At 44.7% G+C, this 25133-nt stretch overlaps 1 protein-coding gene across 2 annotated transcripts; it reads right to left on the bottom strand.

Moving 5' to 3' along the window:
- Positions 1 to 417: 417 nt before the first annotated feature.
- On the bottom strand, positions 418 to 25133 carry LOC311128993 (HSPB1-associated protein 1 homolog). 2 transcript variants are annotated; one of them, XM_084161225.1, is made up of 8 exons: positions 25051 to 25133; positions 13868 to 14062; positions 9575 to 9762; positions 7864 to 8000; positions 6498 to 6669; positions 3830 to 3913; positions 2707 to 2817; positions 418 to 2006 (listed from the first exon to the last, which is right to left on the bottom strand). In XM_084161225.1, exons 2-8 carry the CDS (start codon positions 14052 to 14054, stop codon positions 1326 to 1328), a joined length of 1560 nt encoding a protein of 519 aa, XP_084017351.1. In that variant the 5' UTR covers positions 14055 to 14062; positions 25051 to 25133; the 3' UTR covers positions 418 to 1325. The 2 variants fall into 2 exon arrangements, with proteins under 2 accessions (XP_084017351.1, XP_084017352.1); XM_084161226.1 differs by lacking the exon at positions 25051 to 25133 and having other exon boundaries at positions 13868 to 14075.

Here is a 25133-nt window from a genome sequence, read left to right as displayed (position 1 = left end):
TCAAATACTTTTTCCCCTCACAGTAGTGCACCACTTTAGACCAGAGCCCTGGTCTATAGTGGAAGAGTAGCCGCTGGAAGAGTCGCTCCAGGTTGGCAGCTGCTAATTGGGGATCCTAATAAAATACTAAAAAATACTAAAAAGGAGTGCACTAAATATAGAATAGGGTGCTATTTGGGACGCAAACATAATCTACCAGCTGGGGAACGGAAGGCAGAAAATGAAGCCGCCATCTGAGAAATACTAGCTATCACTGTTATTATTACAAGGATTATACAAAGTTGAATTTGAAGTGCTATTTTGGAGCGCTATTGGCTTGGCGTGTATAGAAATCTTCCAATGATCTCACTGTACAATCATTACACAAGGACTGAGAGAATGTGTATATGGAGGAGCAATATATACATATATCAGTGCAGAGTTAGAATTTCAGATTTAATTATGACAGACCACATCAAAATGTCAGGAATGCCTTTGACTGGGTATGGAATGTTTTCTAAATGCATCGCTGTTACTCAGGACTTCAACTCCCTATGACAATACAGTTTTGTATACAGAGTTAGAATCCATTCATATAAATCCTTCTTTAACATTCATCTACACTGATTGAAGTGGATTTAACAAGGTGACATCAAAAAGGGGATCATAGCTTTCACCTGGATAGTCCATGTCATGGAAAGAGCAGGTGTTCATAATGTTCTGTACACTCAGTGTTGATGGGGGTAGAAAAAGAAGACGCAGGAGGGTTAGAAAATATAGAAAAGTGTGAAGCCCCACCTCTTTCTGTTTTCCCTTCTCCGACACTGTGGAATAACGATCAGCCAGGCAGGATTTCCCATGTGGGACCTGCAGAGCACGGCCGTTCATTCAGTGGTTTCTGAATCACTGCTAACTCCACAGAGGCTTGTGTCCCAAATGGCAACCTATTCCCTATATAGTGCACTACTTTTGACCAGGACCGTTCTACTCCCGCCTCATCATCACACCGTTCTGGTCAAAGTAGTACACTATATAGAGAACAAGGTGCCATTTGGGACGTAACCAGAGAGACTCAGCAGTATTAGGGGAAATAAGAGCGACTGTCAGAGGTATTAACACCATGATCTACTGTACCTTGACTACCCCAGCTGCTAAAGTCAACTGAACCCAGTTAAACTCTATAGACTTATTGATGACTCCTTTCCCCATTTTTAACAATTGAGGGAACTTACAATCTACTTGTTAGGCTCTGCTGCAATATCCATACTAGCTTACCACTTAGAATGAAGCAATGTATTGTGGCATTCAATCTAAGTAGCATGCTAGTATGAGCATTGGAATGTAGACTATGAAGCTATGGTGTTGTGGCTGTGGCTGTGCCTGACCTGACTCTGTCTCTCCATCAGTAGCTCAGTGACTCTAGCGATGACCTCAGGGTGAACCAGGCACTGCAGTAGGTCGTTGGTGGTGATGGATACGAGGCAGTGTGCTCTGTCACCTTCACCCTGGTCTCTGTCCCCAGGTGATGGCCTTCCTCGATCTCTGCACCCTGGCTGTGGTAACACTTGGGGGTCTGAGGCTGAACTGGAGCTGGATATGCCTTCCCCTCCATGCTGGTGCTGGGCTCTACTCCCACTGACCGGTTTGAGTGGGGTGCTTTGTGTTACGCTGCTAGGCCTGATTATGTCACAGTCTCTGGATGGGGATGGTCCGTCTTGGTCTTTGGGGTTCTGCTCTGTAGTTTCCTGTTTGGTGATCTGGTTCCAGGTCACAGGGATGAGGTGAGGGCCGAAGGGCACGGTGGATGGTGTGGAAGATGAGGATGACGAGGAGGAAGAACCCTCTGCTGGTCGTGATGAAGAGCTGGTGTTCTTAGCTTGGCCCCTGGAGTCACGCTTGGCCCCTGGACATGCTGGGGTGTCCTGGGTCTGTTGGTCACGGTGACTTGTAGTCCCCCTCTTCTCCATGCAGGCCCCCACAGCCAGGTTCAGGTACTGCATGTTCTCATCATGTCCCACCAACCCCACCTTCGGAAAAATAAAAAAGTTGAAATTATACTCCCAACCGTTTTATGAAAAGAACCAATGTTTCGGCACTATCCGCTTTACTGAGGGTTGACATACCTCAGGGACCATGGTCAGTACTGTGTGTTTACAGGGACTCTGTCTCCTAACTAGTCTCACACACGCAATGCTCTGTTTTGTAGTCTCTGTGGAGCTTTTCATTTCTTAACTAAAAAGGCAGGTTTTAGGCTAGGTATTCTCTAGCACAAGACCAGTCAACAACTCAAATGCTAACTGGAGCTAGACAGATTGGTCAATATGGGGGGGGGGGGGGGGGTTGGAATTCAGTCATCTCCTCTCTGTTGTTCTATGCTGCATTCCTGGGACTTTGTCTTTCCCTGGACCTCAGTCCACCGGGACAAGTTCCTCCCTCTGATCTGTGCTCTTATAAGGAGAACAAAATGGTTGGACTGCGCTGAGAATGATCCTGAGTGTGCATGGCAAATGTGCCATCAGATTCTGCGCGGTACAGGGGGTTCGATGTGGCAGTGCTACCTGAACTGCCCATTTTTAGTCAGAGTGTGAAGAGGGTAAGTCAGGGTCAAGATAGCCTGGTCCAAGATCTGTTTATGCTGTCTTGCCAACTCCTATGGTCATTGTCAATGACAATTGGCAAGACAGCACAAACAGATCTAGGACTCAGGCTAGTGTCAGGATACTGTACCTCAGTGGGATTGAGCCAGTCATCATCATTGTCGTCACTAGGTGTCGTCTTCAGAGCACAGACAATGGCTTTGGTGAGGGCCTCGCCTACTCTCGCCTCATCATCAACTTCCTGTATCAGATCAGGAAGTAGAAAGAAAAACTCCTATCAAGGGAAAGAAGTCGCTGATAAAGACATTATGTGCAGCAGGCGTAATTGATTGTGTCTGTGACCTTGTCTCAGAGCCAGTTATCAGGAGGCATCGAAGGTGACACACTACCTGAATACACACTCCTCTCATCTAGATACAGGTAACTTCCAAAATAAAGGAAACACCAACATAAAGTTTCTTAATAGGGTGTTGGGCCACCACGAGCCACCAGAACAGCTTCCATGCACCTTGGCATAGATTCTACAAGTGTCTGGAACTCTATTGGAGGGATGCGACACCATTCTTCCACAAGAAACACCATCATTGTTTTGTTGATGGTGGTGGAAAATGTCTCAGGCGCCGCTCCAGAATCTCTCATAAGTGTGGAATATGGTTTGCATTGTTTTCATGCTCATCAAACCATTCAGTGACCACTCGTGTCCTGTGAATGGGGACATTGTCATCCTATGGGGGCATAGCCATGGTAGCCAAAATAATGGCCTGCCCAGCATTTTTATACATGACCCTAAACATGATGGGATGTTAATGCTTAATTAACTCAGGAACCACACTTGTGTGAAAGCACCTGCTTTCAATATACTTTTTTCCTCTCATTTACTCAAGGGTTTCCATTATTTTGGCAGTTACCTGTATGTGAATGTGTTATGCAGCGCACCACTCCTCTACATGCAAACTCACAAATCATTATGACAGGGGTATCTTTACTCTGATGCCTGTTCATTACTCAAAAACCCACAGCATCAGGGAGCCTCAACACCCCTCACATCCATCACTGTGGTTGCGTCCCAAATAACACCCTATTCCCTATATAGTGCACTAAGTTTGACCAGGGCCCTATGGGCGGTAGTGGTAGCTAGTGGTGGGAAACTCTTCATCAAGCTGTACTGTAATTATGGCCCTCCTCTCAAACGTCCAATTTCCCCATAAACATACTTAACACCATTTAGTTGGAGGTGACTTTACTGTACGTACCAACTCAATCCAGGAGTTGACACTGACGGTGACGGGGTCGATAGACTCCACGTAGTGCCACCAGTGTCTGGGGACAAACAGCACCTATTGGAGCAAGAGGGCAACAGGGTCAGATGGCATCAGAAGAAATGCAAGGTGATCAGTAGGAATACGGATAAGGAACATATTACAGAATAGGAGCTCAGAAGGAGTCCAAAATATCTGGAAATGTCTGCTAGCAGCACAGCTCATAGTCCAGGGGACAGGAGAGCAGAGCATAGCCAGTCAATAAGTAGTAGAGCTGAAGGAGTCAAGGACTGATCAGTTCGATTAAACGTTTGCTACATTGCATGACGGTTTGTACTGAACGACACATTTCCCCAAAACGTTCTTGAACAGACTTTGAGGTACGTTTAATGGGTGTGGCGGGGTGTGGCTTGAAGCAATGAGTGACAAATTAAAAGGGCAGCGGCCATGTTGACAGCGTTTCCTTACCCACAACCCAACCCAACCCCGTTTTTCAATTGGTCATTCAGAACAGACCGTTTCCGTTTAATTCAAGGATGCACACCGTTTTTTCATACTGAACGCCACCTAGTTCAACACAGTGGGGGAGACTAGCTACTAGATGGCAGCTTGTGTCCTCCCTCCCTCCCTCCCTCGGAAGTGCTTCTGTCTCATTCATAATGTGGATTTGGTCTTTATTAAAGTGAACAGCCCTTATTGATCCCCTGGTTCCACTGCAGTCTTACTTCATTCAGTCTGGAAAGCTCTGACTGCTGCATGCTTTGTTTCATTTGCACAGACAGACTTCTATCTGATGCCAAGACAGACTTATCAATATCTGATGCCAAGACAGACTTATCAATATCTGATGCCAAGACAGACTTACCAATATCTGATGCCAAACAGATGTATCAATGTGTGACTTGGAAAACACTGTGTTCCATTGGCAGTAGTTAATCTAAGTTGACAGGTGAAATATTGCTAAGTGTCTTTATGATTCTAGGGGGTAAATGGACAGTCTTAAAAAGCAAAAAATCCTAACTATAAAACACCTATGGGACAGTTGTGCAGGATATCCCATTCCGATTTCTCATCCACAGTAGATCAGATTATAAACCAAGTGAACAGCCCCCACTATGTTTGCTTTCTGATGGTAGATGCACATAACTCTAACATCATACGGATTCTGCAGGAGGACTATGTTATCAGAGATAGTACACTATATAGTATGTACAAAAGTATGTGGACACCCCTTCAAATTAGTGGATTCGGCTATTTCAGCCACACCCATTGCTGACAGGTGTATAAAATATATCATACAACCATGCAATCTCCATAGACAAACATTGGCAGTAGAATGGCCTTACTGAAGAGCTCAGTGACTTTCAACGTGGCACCGTCATAGGATGCCACCTTTCCAACAAGTCAGTTCGTAACATTTCTGCCCTGCTACAGCTGCCCCGGTCAACTGTAAATGCTGCTATTGTGAAGTGGAAACGTCTAGGAGCAACAACGGCTCAGCTGTGAAGTGGTAGGCCACACAAGCTCACAGAACGGGACCGCTGAGTGCTGAAGTGCCGCCATTGGACTCTGGAGCAGTGGAAACGCGTTCTCTGGAGTGATGAATCACGCTTAACCATCTGGCAGTCCGACGGACGAATCTGGGTTTGGCGGATACCAGGAGAACGCAACCTGCCCGAAAACATAGTGACAACTGTAAAGTTTGGTGGAGGAGGAATAATGGTCTGGGGCTGTTTTTCATGGTTCGGGCTAGGCCCCTTAGTTCCAGTGAAGGGAAATCAACGCTACAGCATACAATGACATTCTAGACAATTCTGTGCTTCCAACTTTGTGGCAACAGTTTGGGGAAGGCCATTTCCTGTTTCAGCATGACAATGCACCCGTGCACAAAGCGAAGTCCATACAGAAATGGTTTGTCGAGATCGGTGTGGAAGAACTTGACTGGCCTGCACAGAGCCCTGACCTCAACCCAATCGAACACCTTTGGGATGAATTGGAATGCCAACTGCGAGCCAGGCCTAATCGCCCAACATCAGTGGCCGACCTCACTAATGCTCTTATGTGCCTGAATGGAAGAATGTCCCCGCAGCAATATTCCAACATCTAGTGGAAAGCCTTCCCAGAAGAGTGGAGGCTGTTATAGCAGCAAAGGGGGGACCAACTCCATATTAATGCCCATGATTTTGGAATGAGATGTTCGACAAGCAGGTGCCCACATACTTTTGGTCATGTAGTGTACTGTATAGCGTGTGCAACTTTCTTTCTTAATTTTTATACAATTCACTCTCCGTTAGTCAGCATCTCTACAAACATTTTGGGGTGTACATCAGCTCATGCTTTTGACCAAACCATAGAGACACACGTGCTCGATTTTATTTCTGTGGTTCAAACACATTTGTCTCTGAGGAAACATTTTCTCATAAATTAAGAGATTAGCACTTTCACAGTGTCAGTTTGTACAAATAGCTGTGTTTGCTGAGTGGATTCTCTTTAATATACTTGTAGAGAGAGTTCCATATGTTGCCCCTGTTGTGCTGGTTTCCTGGAAACAGCCTAGTCCTAGACTAAAAAGCATGCTCAAGGGAGCATCTCCATTGAACTAGTTTTTTTTGTCCAGATTAGGCTTAATCTATGTCCGGAAAACTGGTCCAATGTGCTGTACCTGTCCAGGCTGCAGCGTGACTGTGTAGGCCCTGGCGTGTCTGAAGGCAGGGAACCTCTGGAGGTCTGGTTGGAGCACGTCCACCTGGCTGAACACACTAGACTCCTCATAGGGGATCCTGCTGGGATACAGACAACCCGTGTCTGCAGGGGGGAACAGGTGCCAACGCTTCCTAAAACACAACAGGGACTGTATTAACTAAGCGTCTCTAGGATCAGGTCATGTAGGATCTAGGATCAGTTTAGATTAATAATGAATGAATATTTATTTGAAAGGGACAGCCATCATCACTGAAGCCACCACAATGGTTATACCCTACGTAGTTGAGGAAATGTAAGAAGCTATAGTTCAATAAAATCCATCTCTTTATTGAAAATATCATGTCATGTGAGTTCTTTGTTGGTTAGGTCATTACCTCAATGTGAAAGGTTTCAACAGCCAATTTAAACAAAACAAGAATAGAGTGATCTTCATATGTGAAAGCAGTGAAGAGATAACATTCGAAAGGATCTTTTAAGCTTTTGTCGTAGACTCAGTGCTCCACATGAGAACTAATGTCTCTCTATTCTAAAGAGCCTCACCTCATATACCCCCCATCTCCCTCCCCCCACCCTCCAAATGGTTTTATTGGCATGGGAAATATGTTTACATTGCCAAAGCAAAATTACTTTATCTTTCAGGGGCCTGCGGAACAATCTGACTCTGTCCCCAAGTGACTTCCACCCCACCCCCTACCTCCCTAGCCCCAATCCCCCCCTTTCACTACCTTACCCCCTCCCCTGACTCTCACCCTTTCCCCCTCCTCCCTAGCCCCATCCCCCCCTTTCACTACCTTACCCCCTCCCCTGACTCTCACCCCCCTCCCCTGACTCTCACCCCCCTCCCCTACCTCTCTCACCCCCTCCCCTCCTAGGAAATAAAAAGCGCCACCTCTCTATCATCCAAAATAGATTTTTAAATCCTCTTTCCTCAGAGTTAGAGGGATGAATGGTGGGTAGATCATTACCGTACAAACCCAGTTCTCATTGTGCTGATTTGCTGTATCTATTGTCTGCCTCCAGCACTTTTTTCTTCTCAGCTATAATGCTGCTAGATTGTTTCATTTTAATCTATAGTGCAATTCCGTTGGTGAAGGGGAAACATCCATCGTCTGCACCACTACTACATGCAGCTCAGCGGAAAGGGAAAAGCAGTGTGTGGTATTCTGAGGTATGTAAAACTGGATTGTGTTCATAAGGAGTCATCGGAGCAAAACAATTTGCAACAGAAAACTAAAACAAGCGCTTCTTATTGGACAAGTCCAGGTAGTCCCGCTCTGTTTCACTGTGTTTTCCCCCCGCTTTGCACTACAGCTCTGTATAATTACCTTCCCTGCACCTGTAGTACCAGGTTATACCCATAGGAATCCAGGTGGCACGGAGTATTGGCACCTTCTGTTCCAATCCACAGTGTGCTGTCTCTCCCGTTACGACCCGGGAACCCAAACTGAGACCACACTACGTCCTGTAAGGCACACAATACAGTTCCAATTACTAACACTGTAATTACCAATCATAAAACATATATTCATGCAGTTGCTACAATCTCTCATATCAATTCCTGCTGTCATCTATTTAAATAATCTCATCTAACATTTATATATCTGTAATTGTATACAACACAATTCATATTCATGATACAAATATGACAAACCATTCAAATATAAAAACTGCCATGAGCAGTTTCAATATTATGGTATAGCAGCAATACATCCTCCTGAGGCAAACCTCCATTATCACAAGACACAGGTGAAAATGCAAACCTCATTCTCCATCTCATCGGTTGCTTAATAGACAGTGTAATGATTGGCAACAAAGGTTGCGTCTCAAATGGCAAATGGCAGACCCATATGTGCCCTGGTCAAAAGTAGTGCACTATATTGGAATAGGGTGCCATTTGGGACAAACACTACTGTATAGGAAACAAGACGTTTGTTGTCTGTAGGCTCTTTATCAAACCATTTGGTCTGTCAATCATTTCCTATGAAAAAGCGGAGGTAAAAAAAAAAAAAACTCTGGGATTCTGCCCAGCACCCAGGATAATGAAGCCATTACCATATTCAGGCGACTGTAAATGATAGACTGTGCAATCTTCACTTTCAGCAACTTTTAAATGGCACTATTCATCATGTAAAAAGGCCTCTGCCTGCCTGTCTCGAAGGCATGAATTTCAGCAGATCTGTCATAAATGCAGGTCACCCCATATGCATCTATTATCATTCAAGATAAATGAAAGAATGGAGTGGCCCGCTCGAACTAGAGTGGACTTTCAAGTCCTTTAGTGCCTGAGGACCAAAAAGAAAAGAGCTGCTGCCATTGAAAAGTCCCACTGAAAATGTCTGTCCCGTCACGAAAGGATATCATAAAAAAAGAGAGAGAAAATGTCTGCTTTAGGCTCAGTTAGCTTCTGTTTTGCTGATGGGGCAAAGGAATTCATTAAAGATGACGTTCACCCATCTGTTTGAGATTTACAATTGTGTATTCTATTGTCAGGGTGTGGGAGTCAATTTCATTTTAGATCAGTCTATCGATCAATTAAAAATTCAAGTCATTACTTGATAATCATCCATTATTCTAGTACTTGAAAAAAAATACATCTCCTGACCTGAACTGACTGACCCATAGGTGTGTCAGTGCTTTGAACAGAACAGAGCAGCCCATGTGTTAAAAACAATGGCTTTAATTCAGCAGAGCGGTGGCAGAGCCAGGTGAACACTCCATAGAACTAGCCCCATGGCCTGAATCTGTCTAGCGCTAAACAGTCCTCTCCTCAGTTGCCCTCAAAGTTAGTCATCATTCATGACAATCGGAAAACAAGTGATTGAGAACAAATGCCTTACAATTCAATGTAAGAAATCACAGGCACAGACAAATTGCAGGATGACAACCTGCAATCTGATGAAAATATAATTATTTAGTATGTTTTTTTTTGTTTCCTTGATTATAGGATAGAGGTGCACTGTGTAGCATCATGAGATTGATTGAATTGTGTGTGTGTGTGTGTGTGTGTGTGTGTGTCTGAAACAGAGAGTGCATTACCTCAAACATGGAGGGCTTTTCTTGGAGCAGCAGTGCGATGTATTTGTAGTCTGCATAGGCCCAGTACAGTGAGAGGGGGTAGTTAGAGAAACACCCCACATCTTCTGCACCAGTCTGCCCCTCTGTCCAGGACTGAAACTCCTCCAGTCTGGCCTCCACATATGAGCACTGAGTCTCAAAAAGAGGTGCTTTGACATAAACAAAGATAGAGGGACAGTTGGAGAGAGAGAGAAAGCCAAAGAGAGTGAGAGAGAGGAGACAATGAGAGACAGACAGGAGAGAGAGACAATCATCATGATAAAATGTATTGTGCTTCAATAAAGCTATTAAAACATGTAATAGTCAAATCAATAAATTCCATGTCTAAACAAAATGTTTAATCAAAAGACCATTATAATGGCTTGAGATTTTATTTACACCCTGACTTCAATCATCTGTGCCTATTCTCTATTGGCGTCTCAATTTGATTTAGTCTGGTTGAACAATGTGTCAGTACCACGTGGCGGTACTAAAATGTATAATCAACCATGTTAAATTACACCTTCTGTCTGCTGTTGTCACAAATGATGTAGCTGTAAAAATTGATTTAGCAGTCAAATTACCCAGCTCCATATTATTGGAGGACGCAGTCTCTATTGTTGCCCGTGAAATGAATGATCTCTCTTTGACATAGGCTACTGAAGGCTGGCAGACCAAGGGCAATATTTATGCTACCAAATGTACAAAGCAACTTTTATGGAGCTTTATTTAAGACCATATCCAACTGAAAACCTTGCCAGAGACGACTGGAGGAAGCTTGAGGTCGACTGTTCTGCAGCTGAACAATGACTAATAGGCCATTAACAATGACTTGAGAACATTGGAAAGGCACAGTATACCATCACCAAAGCAGAACTAAACTAAACATAGGCTTACAGTTGCAGCTTTCTCACATATTTTCTTTAACTTTATGAACATAAATTATTCAGTAAATACAACAGTAAACAACAAGGTCTTTGGTGCCAAAGAGGCAACTTATCAAGGAGAAATATTAACAACAACCTAGCCATGCGGGATGCATAGCAAAGTGCTCAATGGCTGACCGCACTTCAATTATGAAGACTGGTGGAGTAGAATATCTTCACGACAATGCCTAAAGTTTTAGTGCACTGCAGAGACTGTGGCTGAGGTGATGTAAAGTACTCTGAAACACAATCAAAACGAACAGCAAATGCATCCAACAAGTTTGTAGAGTCACAAGCTTGATGTAATCACTGCATGCTAGGAATATAGGATCAAATACTAACATTTTGACTACTTTATTTATAAGAATCTTTAGGGGTGGCAATCATTTTGAACCCTACCTTTTCGAGATAAAAAAAGTACTACTTGTTAAACAAAATCTCTTTCTCTGAACAAATGTATTAGTATAAATAATATAATTCCCAACTTTTTGGAAGCATACAATAAAGCCCAGTATTTTAATTATTTATTTTATACAGTCATTATTGCTGATCTTTATCAAGGGTGTCAATAATTTCAGACCCCACAGTACATACAGTGCATTCGGAAAGTATTCAGACCTCTTCACTTTTTCCACATTTCGTTACGTTAAAGCCTTTTTCTAAAACGGATAAAATATTTGTTTCCACTCATCAGTCTACACACAATACCCCATAATGACAAAGTGAAAACAGGTCTGTGGAAATTGTAGCAAATTTATTAAAAATAAAAAACAGAAATACCTTATTTACATAAGTATTCAGACCCTTTGCTATGAAACTCGAAATTGAGCTCAGGTGCATCCTGTTTCCATTGATAATCCTTCAGATGTTTCTACAACTTGATTGGAGTCCACCTGTGGTAAATTCAATTGATTGGACATGATTTGGAAAGGCACATACCTGTCTATATAAGGTCCAACAGTTGACAGTGCATGTCAGAGCAAAAACCAAGCCATGAGGTCGAAGGAATTGTCCGTAGAGCTCCGAGACAGGATTGTGTCGAGGCACAGATCTGGGGAAGGCTACCAATTTTTTTTTGCAGCATTGAAGGTCCCCAAGAACACAGTGGCCTCCATCATTCTTAAAATGGAAGAAGTTTGGAACCACCAAGACTCTTCCTAGAGCTGGCCGCCAGGCCAAACTGAGCAATCGGGGGAGAAGGGACTTGGTCAGGGAGGTGACCAAGAACCTGATGGTCACTCTGACAGAGCTCAAGAGTTCTCTGTGGAGATGGGAGAACCTTCCAGAAGGAAAACCATCTCTGCAGCACTCCGCCAATCAGGCCTTTACGGTAGAGTGGCCAGACGGAAGCCACGCCTCAGTAAAGGGCACATGACAGCCTGCTTGGAGTTTACGAAAAGGCATCTAAAGGACTCTCAGACCATGAGAAACAAGATTCTCTGGTCTGATAAAACCAAGATTGAACTCTTTGGCCTGAATGCCAAGCTTCGTGTCTGGAAGAAACATGGCACCATCCCTACGGTGAAGCATGGGGGTGGCAGCATCATGCTGTGGGGATGTTTTTCAGCAGCAGGGACAGGGAGACTAGTCAGGATCGAGGGAAAGATGAATGAAGCAAAGTACAGAGAGATCCTTGATGAAAACCTGCTCCAGACTGCTCAGGACCTCAAACTGGGGCAAAGGTTCACCTTCCAACAGGACAACGACCCTAAGTACACAGCCAAAACAACGCAGGAGTGGCTTTGGGACAAGTCTCTGAATATCCTTGAGTGGCCCAGCCAGAGCCCGGACTTGAACACGTTCGAACATCTCTGGAGAGACCCGAAAATAGCTGTGCAGTGATGCTCCCCATCCAACCTGACAGAGCTTGAGAGGATCTGCAGAGAAGAATGGGAGAAACTCCCCAAATACAGGTGTGCCAAGCTTGTAGCGTCATACCCAAGAAGACTTGAGGCTGTAATTGCAGCCAATGGTGCTTCAACAACGTACTGAGTAAAGGGTCTGAGTACTTATGTAAATGTGATAGTTCCGTTTTTTTATATTTCATACATTTGGTAACATTTCTAAAAACGTGTTTTTGCTTTGTCATTATGGGGTATTGTGTGTAGATTAATGAGGGGGCGGGGAGGAAACTATTTAATCCATTTTAGAATAAGGCTGTAACGTAACAAAATGTGGAAGAAGTCAAGGGGTCTGAATACAGCCCCTGAAACGATTGGATAGGTTAAAAAAAAATCCCACCTAACCAGCAAACCTGTCACTGCTGATACCTATTCAACGCTTTCGGATACATGAGTGCCTAGGGGGTAGGAGCTAAAGGAAGTGCCTAGCAGGGAGGAGCTAAAGGAAGTGCCTAGGAGGTAGGGGTTACATGAAGTGCCTAGGGGGTAGGGGCTACATGAAGTACCTAGGGGGTAGAGGCTACAGGAAGTACCTAGCAGGGAGGAGCTAAAGGAAGTGCCTAGGAGGTAGGGGTTACATGAAGTGCCTAGGGGGTAGGGGCTACATGAAGTACCTAGGGGGTAGAGGCTACAGGAAGTACCTAGCAGGGAGGAGCTAAAGGAAGTGACTAGCAGGGAGGAGCTAAAGGAAGTGCCTAGGAGGTAGGGGTTACATGAAGTGCCTAGGGGGTAGGGGTTACATGAAGTGCCTAGGGGGTAGAGGCTACAGGAAGTACCTAGCAGGGAGGAGCTAAAGGAAGTGCCTAGGAGGTAGGGGTTACATGAAGTGCCTAGGGGGTAGGGGCTACATTAAGTACCTAGGGGGTAGAGGCTACAGGAAGTACCTAGCAGGGAGGAGCTAAAGGAAGTGACTAGCAGGGAGGAGCTAAAGGAAGTGCCTAGGAGGTAGGGGTTACATGAAGTGCCTAGGGGGTAGGGGTTACATGAAGTGCCTAGGGGGTAGGGGTTACATGATGTGCCTAGGGGGTAGGGGCTACATGAAGTGCCTAGGGGGTAGGGGCTACAGGAAGTGCCTAGGGGGTAGGGGCTACATGAAGTGCCTAGGGGGTAGGGGCTACAGGAAGTGCCTAGGGGGTAGGGGCTACAGGAAGTGCCTAGGGGGTAGGGGCTACATGAAGTGCCTAGGGGGTAGGGGCTACAGGAAGTGCCTAGGGGGTAGGGCTTGGAGTTTCTGCACTGGGCCGTTGTATATAATAATAATAATATAATATAATATGCCATTTAGCAGACGCTTTTATCCAAAGCGACTTACAGTCATGCGTGCATACATTTTTTTTTTTTTTTGTGTATGGGTGGTCCCGGGGATCGAACCCACTACCCTGGCGTTACAAGCGCCGTGCTCTACCAGCTGAGCTACAGAGGACCACAGGGCTACAGAGTTGTCTTACTCTTCTTTTCATGCTGTCTCCTTCCCATTCTGAACCGGACAGCCTTCCCTCCAAGGCATCGTGACAGGTGGTCTACAGTCCAGAGGAGCACTGGCCAATCACATGTAATGTTGAGGAAGACGGCAGGCCTCTGGAGAGATCCCAGGATCCTCTGGATTTCTTCTGGGCTGAAGGGCTTGGGGGTCATAGCTGAGCCTGAGGATAACAGGTGTAACAGGGTCAGGAGAGAGGTTCATCAATACAATCATTAGCTAGTTGCAGTAACTGCAGATCAGTGTAAAAAGTATTTGCCTAAAGTCGATGTGATTTGTGTCTGGCACACTTGTTGCCACATAGGCAATATTTGAATGAAAAGGCAACATGAGGAACGTTCTGATTGCCTGTCTTCTGCATCATCAGATCAAATGATCTTATAGGTAATTATACAACGGGTGGGTCTAATCCTAAATGCTGATTGGTTAAAACCGCATTCCAGCCAGTGTCTATTCCACAAGTTACCACCTGCCAAATATATGACTTTACAATTCCTATTTAGTCTGTTCCATCTGACTGCGCAATCCACTGTCTCATCAGCCCAGCCAGACAATTTATAAATTGTCCTCTGTAGCTCAATTGGTAGAGCATGGCGCTTGTAACGCCAGGGTAGTGGGTTCGATCCCCGGGACCACCCATACGTAAAAATGTATGCACACATGACTGTAAGTCGCTTTGGATAAAAGTGTCTGCTAAATGGCATATTATTATTATAAAACTTGATTTCCACGATAAAAAGCATCTAGACATTATCTCACATTTCTTTTAGACTAACATTTTGTATAAACCTTGCTGTCTGTCTCTCCGACATTTGCAACATTGTTTCAATATTTAAATTAGATCTCCAGATGTCCCGTAGTAATAAACATGTCGGGAGTTGGGATGAGACAGACATGCAGGCAGCTTTTCTCAGCCAGTCGAAACCATGAATCAGCATCATTTGTATGGATATATACAGAGAACTATCAATAGAAAACAGGTCAAATGAAGCGAAGTGCAACTAGTTTGCTGTTTTTCCAGCTTTAGTTTGAAGTGATTGTGTTAGCTGTGTTGTTGGCTAGCTCCTATGAACAACAGTGTCCTGACGAGAGAGCACATTTTCTATGCCAGGCGAAATCGTACATCATTAGCTCATTGTTATGGATGTATCAAATCAAATGTTATTTGTCACATGCGCCGAATACAACAGCTGTAGACCTTACAGTGAAATGCTTACTTACAAGCCCTTAACCAACAATGCAGTTTTAAAAAATGAAGAGTTAAGAAAATATTTACTAAATCAACTAAAGTAAAATAAAATACATTTTAAAAAAGCAACAATAAAATGACAATAACGAAGATACAGGGGGTACCAGTACCGAGTCAATGTGCGGGGGTACAGGTTAGTCCAGGTAATTGAGGTAATATGTACAGAGGGGAGAACAAGTATTTGATACACTGCCGATTTCGCAGGTTTTCCTACTTACAAAGCATGTAGAGGTCTGTAATTTTTAGTTCAAGATGACGGTCAATCACCCTCGGACTGGGGCTCCATGCAAGATCTCACCTCGTGGGGCATCAATGATCATGAGGAAGGTGAGGGATCAGCCCAGAACTACACGGCAGGACCTGGTCAATGACCTGAAGAGAGCTGGGACCACAGTCTCAAAGAAAACCATTAGTAACACACTATGCCGTCATGGATTAAAATCCTGCAGCACACGCAAGGTCCCCCTGCTCAAGCCAGCGCATGTCCAGGCCCGTCTGAAGTTTGCCAATGACCATCTGGATGATCCAGAGGAGGAATGGGAGAAGTTCATGTGGTCTGATGAGACAAAAATAGAGCTCTCCGTGTTTGGAGGAAGAAGAAGGATGAGTACAACCTCAAGAACACCATCCCAACCGTGAAGCATGGAGGTGGAAACATCATTCTTTGGGGATGCTTTTCTGCAAAGGGGACAGGGCGACTGCACCGTATTGAGGGGAGGATGGATGGGGCCATGTATCGCGAGATCTTGGCCAACAACCTCCTTCCCTCAGTAAGAGCATTGAAGATGGGTCGTGGCTGGGTCTTCCAGCATGACAACGACCCGAAACACACAGCCAGGGCAACTAAGGAGTGGCTCCGTAAGAAGCAGTGGTCTAAGGCACTGCATCGCAGTGCTAGCTGTGCCACTAGAGATCCTGGTTCGAATCCAGGCTCTGTCGTAGCCGGCCGCGACCGGGTTGGCCCAGCGGGGGCGGCGCACAATTGGCCCAGCGTCGTCCAGGGTAGGGGAGGGAATGGCCAGCAGGGATGTAGCTCAGTTGGTAGAGCATTGCGTTTGCAATGCCAGGGTTGTGGGTTCGATTCCCACGGGGGGCCAGTATGAAAAATTAAAAAATAATGTAAGTCGCTCTGGATAAGAGCGTCTGGTAATGACTTAAATGTAAATGTAAATGTAAGGTCCTGAAGTGGCCTAGCCAGTCTCCAGACCTGAACCCAATAGAAAATCATTGGAGGGTGCTGAAAGTCCGTATTGCCCAGCGACAGCCCCGAAACCTGTAGGATCTGGAGAAGGTCTGTATGGAGGAGTGGGCCAAAATCCCTGCTGCAGTGTGTGCAAACCTGGTCAAGACCTACAGGAAAAGTATGATCTCTGTAATTGCAAACAAAGGTTTCTGTAACAAATATTAGGTTCTGATTTTCTGATTCATGCAATAAAATGCAAATTAATTACTTAAAAATCATACAATGTGATTTTCTGGATTTTTGTTAATTAGGAAAACCTGCAAAATCGGCAGTGTATCAAATACTTGTTCTCCCCACTGTACATGTAGGTAGGGGTAAAGTGACTATGCATAAATAAATTTAAATTTATAATAAACAGCGAGTAGCAGATTAGCTGTTCAGCAGTCTTATGGCTTAGGGGTAGAAGCTGTTAAGAAGCATTTTGGACCTAGACTTGCCGCTCCGGTACAGCTTGCCGTGCGGTAGCAGGGAGAACAGTCTATTACTTGGGTGACTGGAGTCTTTGACAATTTTTAGGGCCTTCCTCTGACACCGCCTGGTATAGAGGTCCTGGATGGCAGGAAGCTTGGCCCCAGTGATGTACTGGGCCGTACACACTACGCTCTGTAGCGCCTTGTGGTCAGAGGCCGAGCAGTTGCCATTCCAGGTGGTGATGCAACCAGTCAGGATGCTCTCAATGGTGCAGCTGTATAACTTTTTGAGGATCTGAGGACCCATGCAAATCTTTTCAGTCTCCTGAGGGGGAATAGACATTGTCGTGCCCTCTTCATGACTGTCTTGGAGTTTTTGGACCATGATAGTTTGTTGGTGATGTGGACACCAAGGAACTTGAAGCTCTCAACCTGCTCCACTACAGCCCCGTCGATGAGAATGGGGGCATTCTCAGGCCTCCTTTTCCTGTAGTCCACGATCATCTCCTTTGTCTTGATCACGTTGAGGGAGAGGTTGTTGTCCTGGCACCACACTGCCAGGTCTCTGACCTCCCCCCTATAGGCTGTCTCATCGTTGTCGGTGATCAGGCCTACCATCGTTGTGTCGTCGGCAAACGTAATGATGGTGTTGGAGTCGTGCTTGGCCATGCAGTCATGGATGAACAGGCAGTAAAGGAGGGGACTAAGCACGCACACCTGAGCACACCTGAGGGGCCCCTGTGTTAAGGATCAGCATGCCAGATGTGTTGTTGCCTACCCTTACCACCTGGGGGCGGCCCACCAGGAAGTACAGGATCCAGTCACAGAGGGAGGTGTTTAGTCCCAGGGTCCTTAGCTTAGTGATGAGTTTTGAGGGCACTATGGTGTTGAACGCTGCGCTGTAGTCAATGAATAGCATTCTCACGTAGGTGTTCCTTTTGTCCAGGTGGGAAAGGGCAGTATGGAGTGCAATAGAGATTGCGTAATCTGTGGAGCTGTTAGGGCGGTATGCAAATTGGAGTGGGTCTAGGGTTTCTGGGATGATGGTGTTGAGGTGAGCCATCACCAGCCTTTCAAAGCACTTCATGGCTACAGACGTGAGTGCTACAGGTCAGTATTCATTTATGCAGGTTACCTTGGTTCTTTTGGGCACAGGGACTATGGTGGGCTGCTTGAAACATGTAGGTATTACACACTTGGTCAGGGATAGGTTGAAAATGTCAGTGAAGACACTTGCCAGTTGGTCAGCGCATGCTCGGAGTACACGTCCTGGTAATCCGTCTGGCCCCGCGGCCTTATGAATGTTGACCTGTTTAAAGGTCTTACTCACATCGGCTACGGTGAGCGTGATCATACAGTCGTCCGGAACAGCTGGTGCTCTCATGCATGCTTCAGTGTTGCTTGCCTCGAAGCGCGCATATAAGTTATTTAGCTCATCCTAGGCTCATGTCACTGGGCAGCTCGCGGCTGGGGTTCCCTTTGTAGTCCGTAATAGTTTGCAAGCCCTGCCACATCCGACCAGTGTCGGAGCCGGTGTAGTACGATTCAATCTTAGTCCTGTATTGACTCTTTGCCTGTTTGATGGTTCGTCGGAGGGCATAGCGGGATTTCTTATAAGCGTCCGGGTTAGAGTCCCGCTCCTTGAAAGCGGCAGCTCTACCCTTTAGCCTCAGTGCGGATGTTGCCTGTAATCCATGGCTTCTGGTTGGGGTATGTACGTACGGCCACTGTGGGGACGACGTCATCGATGCACTTATTGATGAAGCTGGTGACTGGTGTGGTATACTCCTCAATGCGATCGGATGAATCCTGGAACATATTCCAGTCTGTGCTAGCAAAACAGTCCTGTAGCTTAGCATCTGCATCATCTGACCACTTCCGTATTGAGTGAGTCACTGGTACTTCCTGATTTAGTTTTTGTTTGTAAGCAGGAATGAGGAGGATAGAATTATGGTCAGATTTGCCAAATGGAGGGCGAAGGAGAGCTTTGTACGCGTCTCTGTATGTGGAGTAAAGGTGGTCTAGAGTTAACATGCTGGTAGAAATTAGGTCAAATAGATTTCAGTTTCCCTGCATTAATGTCCCTGGCCACTAGGTGCGTCGCCTCTGGATGAGCATTTTCTTGTTTGCTTATGGCCTTATACAGCTCGTTGAGTGCGGTCTTAGTGCCAGCATCGGTTTGTGGTGGTAAATAGACAGCTATGAAAAATATAGATGAAAACTCTCTTGGTAAATAGTGTGGTCTACAGTTTATCATGAGATACTCTACTTCAGGCGAGCAAAACCTTGAAAGTTCCTTAATATTAGATTTTTGCGCACCAGCTGTTATTGACAACTAGACACAGACCGCCACCCCTTGTCTTACCGGAGGCAGCTGTTCTGACTTGCCGATGCCTGGAAAACCCAGCCAACTGTATATTATCCATGTCGTCGTTCAGCCATGACTCGTGAACCATAAGATATTACAGTTTTTAATGTCCCGTTGGTAGGATAGTCTTGAACGGAGCTCATCCAGTTTATTCTCCAATGATTGCACGTTGGCCAATAGGACGGATGGTAGAGGCGGGTTACCCACTTGCTGACGAATTCTCACAAGGCACCCGGATCTGCGTCCCCTGTATCGGCGTCTCTTCTTCATGGGAATGACGGGGATTTGGGCCTGGTCCGGTGTCAGCAGTAAATCCTTCGCGTCCGATTCCTTAAAGAAAAAATCTTTGTCCAGTTCGAGGTGAGTAATCGCTGTCCTGATATCCAGAAGCTCTTTTTGGTCATAAGAGACGGTGGCAAAAACATTATGTACAAAATACAAAATGTCACTAGAAAACAGCTGAAATAAACGCAAATGTAGCCACTTTACTACTCGACTTCGTCTCGGGCTAACAACACCAGTGCCAATATATCCTCCAAACACCGGCATCTCTGGCATTATCACTTAATTATACAACGGGTGGGTCTAATCCTGGACGCTGATTGGTTAAAACTGCATTCCAGACGGTGTCTATTCCACAAGTTACCACCAGCAAAAGATATGACTTTGAAATGCCTATTTACTATGTTCCATCTCCCTGGCAATCCACTGTCTCATCAGCCCAGCCAGACAATTTATAAACTTGATCTCCACTCTAAAAAGCATGTAGACATTATCTCCCATTTCTTTTAGACTAGCATTTGGTTTTCAATAGCGGAGATTTGTATAAAACTTGTCTGTTTCTCTGACATTTCCAACATTGTTTCAATATTTAAATTCGATCTCCAGATCTCCCATATTAATGAACGTGTCGGAAGTCGAGGTGAGACAGAAGGCATGCAGCTTTTCTCAGCCAGTCGAAATCATCAATCAGCATCAATTGTATGGATATATACAAATAACTATCAATAGAAAAGAGGTCAAACGAAACTAAGTGCAACTAGTTTGCTGTCTTTCCAGCTTCAGTTTGAAGTGATTGTGTTAGCTGCAGTGGCGGCTGGTGAAAAATATTCTCGGTGGGGCTGTGCCATACTTTTTTTTTCCTGTAACCATCGCAATATATTTTAACACAAACTGCAGGACAGCAGTGCTCAGTGAAACATTCAGTAATTATTTAATGCCAATATTAAAAAGTTGAGGCATTCTTACACAAAAACATATTACACAAACCCAAGCCTTTCATTTGCATTTAAAGTGAACTTTTCACCATTGGTAGTAAACAGGCAACGCAACAGGCATGCTGTCAGAACAGAGTGGAAAGTGGACAATAACATGAAATTATTATAAAGTTTATAGGAAATCTTACACTGTATAAAAGGATGTATAATATAGAAATGGATATCAAGTGGATGAACTCAAACCTTTGACTGGAAGAATAGCATACAGTATTTTATGATCATACTAAATGTGACTAATTGTTAATGTGCTCCAGAACTGCAACAATTAATTGATACAAAACAACATATATACAGTAATATTAGCAAAGACACTATTAAGACTTTGTAGAGTACCATATATAACTGGATTTTTTATGCTAAGGTCAACTATATACAAAGAAACATGCGGCCAGAGCTGCTCTGTGTGTGTGTGTCTGTCATCTTATTTGTACAGGAATTTTGCCCGTCTGTCCTTCTGAGTGGCAAACCTCTCAATGACCCTTTGATTAAAGTCAGGAATGTCCCTGACAAGTTTCTTCTCCATGGAGAGCATGGCCAGAGCGTTCAGGCGATCCTGTGTCATGCTGTTTCTCAGGAAGGTCTTGATCCTTTTCAGTGTAGAGAAGCACCTTTCTGACTCAGCAGTTGTCATGGGTGTGGTGATGAGGATCTTGAGGAGGCTGGCAGTCTCTGAAAGTGCTCTGAAGGTTGTTCTCCATGAAGAACTGGTACAGGGGCACTGCACCACTACAAGCCTTGAACTCACTGTTCTCATAGATGAGGGACAGTTCGGTTTTGAGCTTGGCCTTGTTCAACATGGGGTACGCCTCCACGGTTGTTTCAAGCGCTGTATCGGGGAACTTCACACTGTGTTGTGGGAACAACTCTCCGTGCAATAGTGTTGCGCTGATGAGGTGCTGGGTGAAGGAGAACCTCTCTTTGGCATGACTCAGGATGGTATCACATACCTGTAAAAGATACATCATCAGCTTTAATTTGCAATTAAGCTATTTTGATGCAAGTGATCCTGACTGACACATGCCTATGTCCAACTCAAGTATATGATTACCAAGGTGCTGATTGTTCAGGGTTTTGGCTACATACTACCAGGCCTGAAAAAAGTTCTAGGGGGAAACACTGACAATTACATCACAACTTACCTCTATAGCCAACCTCTGTTGTTCTCCTGGTCCCAGCATCCTCCGTCGCTTGATGGGCTGTTGCTGCTCGTCAGATGCGCTGTCCCCACACAAAGAGGGAATTGAGGCCCTGGGTCCAAAAAATAAAGTTTAATTTGATAACTTGCAATCAGACTTCTTAACTCACTGTAATTCCCCCTCAACACACAACCAGTGAGTTTTATATATATCTATATATATATATATATATATATATATATATATATATATATATATATATATATATATATAGACAGACAGACAGACAGACAGACAGACAGACAGATAGTGTGTATATACACACAAACTATGTCTAGTAACTGCTTTTAACCTGTGATGTACATAATTAACTGATGTTATTACGTTTTAAAGCCTTTTTCTATTACATTTGTGAGAGGGATGCAACATCATTTTGTTCTGCTGTGCACTTAGCAATAAAGTTAATCTTCAATAACAACTAGGCCTCTTCTAGAAATTGACCTGGTGGACACCTGAATAATTATTACAAACTGTGTAGTACTTTCCTGCATTATTATCAACGTCTGATTGTGTCTTCTCTTTCCTTTTAAAATACTAAAACAAATATAATTGTGACGGCTCTATGATAATCACTCACTTTGATGACCAGACACATTTAGGCTTTTAAACTGTTGTAAGTGAACTATTCATCTTTCTAACAACATCTTTATCAGCCAATAGTAAATATAGTTATTTACCTGATTGTTAGCATGCTGTCTGTGAACCTCTGGACAAGTGCTTTAATGAAGACAGGGTCGATGTTCCTCTTCTGCAGCTGGCTGAAAAGCATGTCCACATTTGGCATGATCTTGTGGAACAGTGCCAGGAAAAAACAGAAAGCCTCGTCTTCGAGCATCCTCACAAAGCCCCCCGCCTCTCTGACAGTCTGGGCATCAAAGTTCCCAGAGTCTCTGATGGTCTGGAAACACGTTAGGAGGTCATCCCTGTACTCGTACACAGTGTTTACAGCGCGACTGTGGAAGTTCCACCGTGTTGTAGAGGCTCTGGGGAGTCTATGCGCAACCACTTCGTCAAGCATGGTGGTTCGCTTGGGAGACCTGGAGAAGAAAGCAGAAAATCCTGCAAGGTCGGAAAAGAAAGTGCCGATCCTGGGGATGCGTGAAGTAGCCTGCTGCATGATGAGGTTCAGCTGATGTGCATAGCAGTGGACGTAGTGCGCATTTTCGTACACATCCACTATTTTACGCTGCACTCCGCCGGTGGCTCCCCTCATCACACTTGCTCCGTCGTAAGCCTGGGCAATAAGTTTGGCCTTTTGTCCATGTGAGAGTATGGTGCTGAGCCTCTCCAGCAGCGCTGTAGCGATGGTGTCGGCGGTTGCGTTCTCGATCAAAATGAACTCGAAAAAACGCTCTTGGACGTTACTTTTAGCATCGATGTAGCGTATCACAAGCACCAACTGGCAGTGGGTGGAAACGTCAGTCGTCTCGTCAGCTTGAATGGCGATAAAATCAGCACTCTTTACTTCCTCCAGGATGTAATCCTTAAGCACTGACAGCATACAGTCCAACAGCTCGTTCTGTATCGTCTTTGACGTGCCCTTAAAAACGGTAGCTGTCTTCAGGTGCTCCTCCAGCACACTGTCGAGGGAGGCAACAAAATCCACTAAGCCCCGGAAAATGCCGGGGTTGTCCGAGGAGTCAGTCTCCTCGTGCCCACGCAAGGCCAACTCAAAAGCCCCACAGAACTTCACACAATCGATAATTTTGGATAGAATGTGCCTGTTTTTATCCACCTCCTCATTGTGTTTCCTCACCGCAATCCTGTGGCCGTCATCCAGCTGCGTAGCAATGTTCACCCTTCCTAATACAGCTAGCTTTACAGAGTTGTCCATGTGTGCCCTGGTGTTCTCATGTTTCTTTACCTTCTCTGACAGGTGCTTCATATCCCTCACTCCGGTACCTGTCCATGCTGAATCTGACCCCGTCGTTTTAAAAAGCAAGCACGGAAAGCAAAATAAAGCATTAGCATCAGTGCACCCAGCTAGCCAAGCCTTCCTGGTGTACCAGCTACGGGAGAAGCCGCGCATATACTGCTTCCCTTTCTCGCTAGCCTGCTGTCTGATTGAGAGGTCAGGTTGATCTGGGCCCAGCTCTTTCACCCGAACTTTCTCTGACAAAGTTCTCCTCTCAAACGGATCTTGGAGGAGAGATTTCACCGAGTTAGGGTTGGGTCTTGGAGGAGTAACGTTTGCGCTCGCCATTGTCGTCTAGTAAAAATGGCGCCACTGGAGCCCGGTCCTTATTTTATCAGGGGCGAGCTTGGGGCGATAAAATAATCGCCCTCCTTGGATTCGAATTAAAATCGCTGATTAGCTACATTTTATGTCATACATTCATATCTTAAATTAGCAATTGGCTTAACTGCTACGTAGACCCGCCTCCTCGGGGCACTTTCTGTATCGCCCAGAGCTGACGAGGCGTTTGACAGGCAGAGGAAAGGTTGCGAATATGATTTTCTATCATATCTTACACATATTACTGTGTGCATTCCATATTTCAAACACACAAATATTGACATACTGATGTTTTTATTATTATTATTATTATTTTTATTTATTTTTTATTTTATTTTTTTAAATAATTTTATTTAAGGGGGCGGCGCCCTAGCGCCCTCTATCGGCCAGCCGCCACTGGTTAGCTGTGTTGTTGGCTAACTCCTCTGAACAACAGTGTGCTGACGAGAGCTCACATTTTCTATTCCTGGTGAAATCGTGCATCATTAGCTCATTCTTATTAATGTCACTAGAAAACAGCTTAAACAAATGCAAATTAAGCTACTTTGCTGTTATTCTGGCTGCACTGTTTGACGTGACTGTAAGTTAGCCATAGTTGGCTATAAGCAAGCAATAAGGATAAGAACGTTGCCAGCCATTATGACAGTAAGAACGAACGACTGGGCCGCATCCATAGATACAGAACAAAAAGAAAACGACTGGGTCGCGTCTCTGGCAACCGAACCGATACAATGAACGACCATATATTATTTAATCAAAGTAACGTTTTTAATGAAAATATGTCAATCATTATTTGAATATGTTGGTAACCCGTTGTATAAAAGTGATAATGCCCTCGAAGCCGGTGTTTGGAGGATATATTGGCACGGTTTGCCGGCTCTTTACTTCGTCTCGGGCCTAACAACACCCGTGCCAATATATCCTCCAAACACCGGCTTCGAGGGCATTATCACTTAAGCAGAGAGACACAAACACACACACATTACAACTCTATTGTGACAACAGCATAGAAGACTACTGACAGTAAAATAATAAGGATACATATCTAAACTCTCACCACACTTCACGAAAATAAACCTAAGTATGTAGTTTTGCAAGCACAGCAATCATTTGGGGCTCACCTTTCTTTACACGTGCATGAACAAATCAGAGAGGAAGTAAACAAAACTCACGTGAGCACCTTTTTTCCAAGTATACCGTAATGTGAAACTAAGGGGCCATTCCGACTCAATAAGGGCTGAAAATCCCGTTCACA

Source organism: Coregonus lavaretus, assembly GCF_964263955.1.
Source record: "Coregonus lavaretus genome assembly, chromosome: 5".
In the NCBI taxonomy this organism is placed as follows: Eukaryota; Metazoa; Chordata; class Actinopteri; order Salmoniformes; family Salmonidae; genus Coregonus; species Coregonus lavaretus.
This window is presented reverse-complemented; position numbering and strand designations above follow the sequence as displayed.

Bases quoted from the DNA above. Each gene is read 5' to 3' on its own strand.
- LOC311128993 (XM_084161225.1), bottom strand. From the start codon at position 14,054: ATGACCCCCAAGCCCTTCAGCCCAGAAGAAATCCAGAGGATCCTGGGA. The intron at 9,763-13,867 runs GTAAGACAACTC...TTTATGTCAAAG, and splicing joins GAGACAGCATGAAAAGAAGA to CACCTCTTTTTGAGACTCAG. The intron at 3,914-6,497 runs GTACAGCACATT...TTGCTCCAATAG, and splicing joins TCACGCTGCAGCCTGGACAG to GTGCTGTTTGTCCCCAGACA.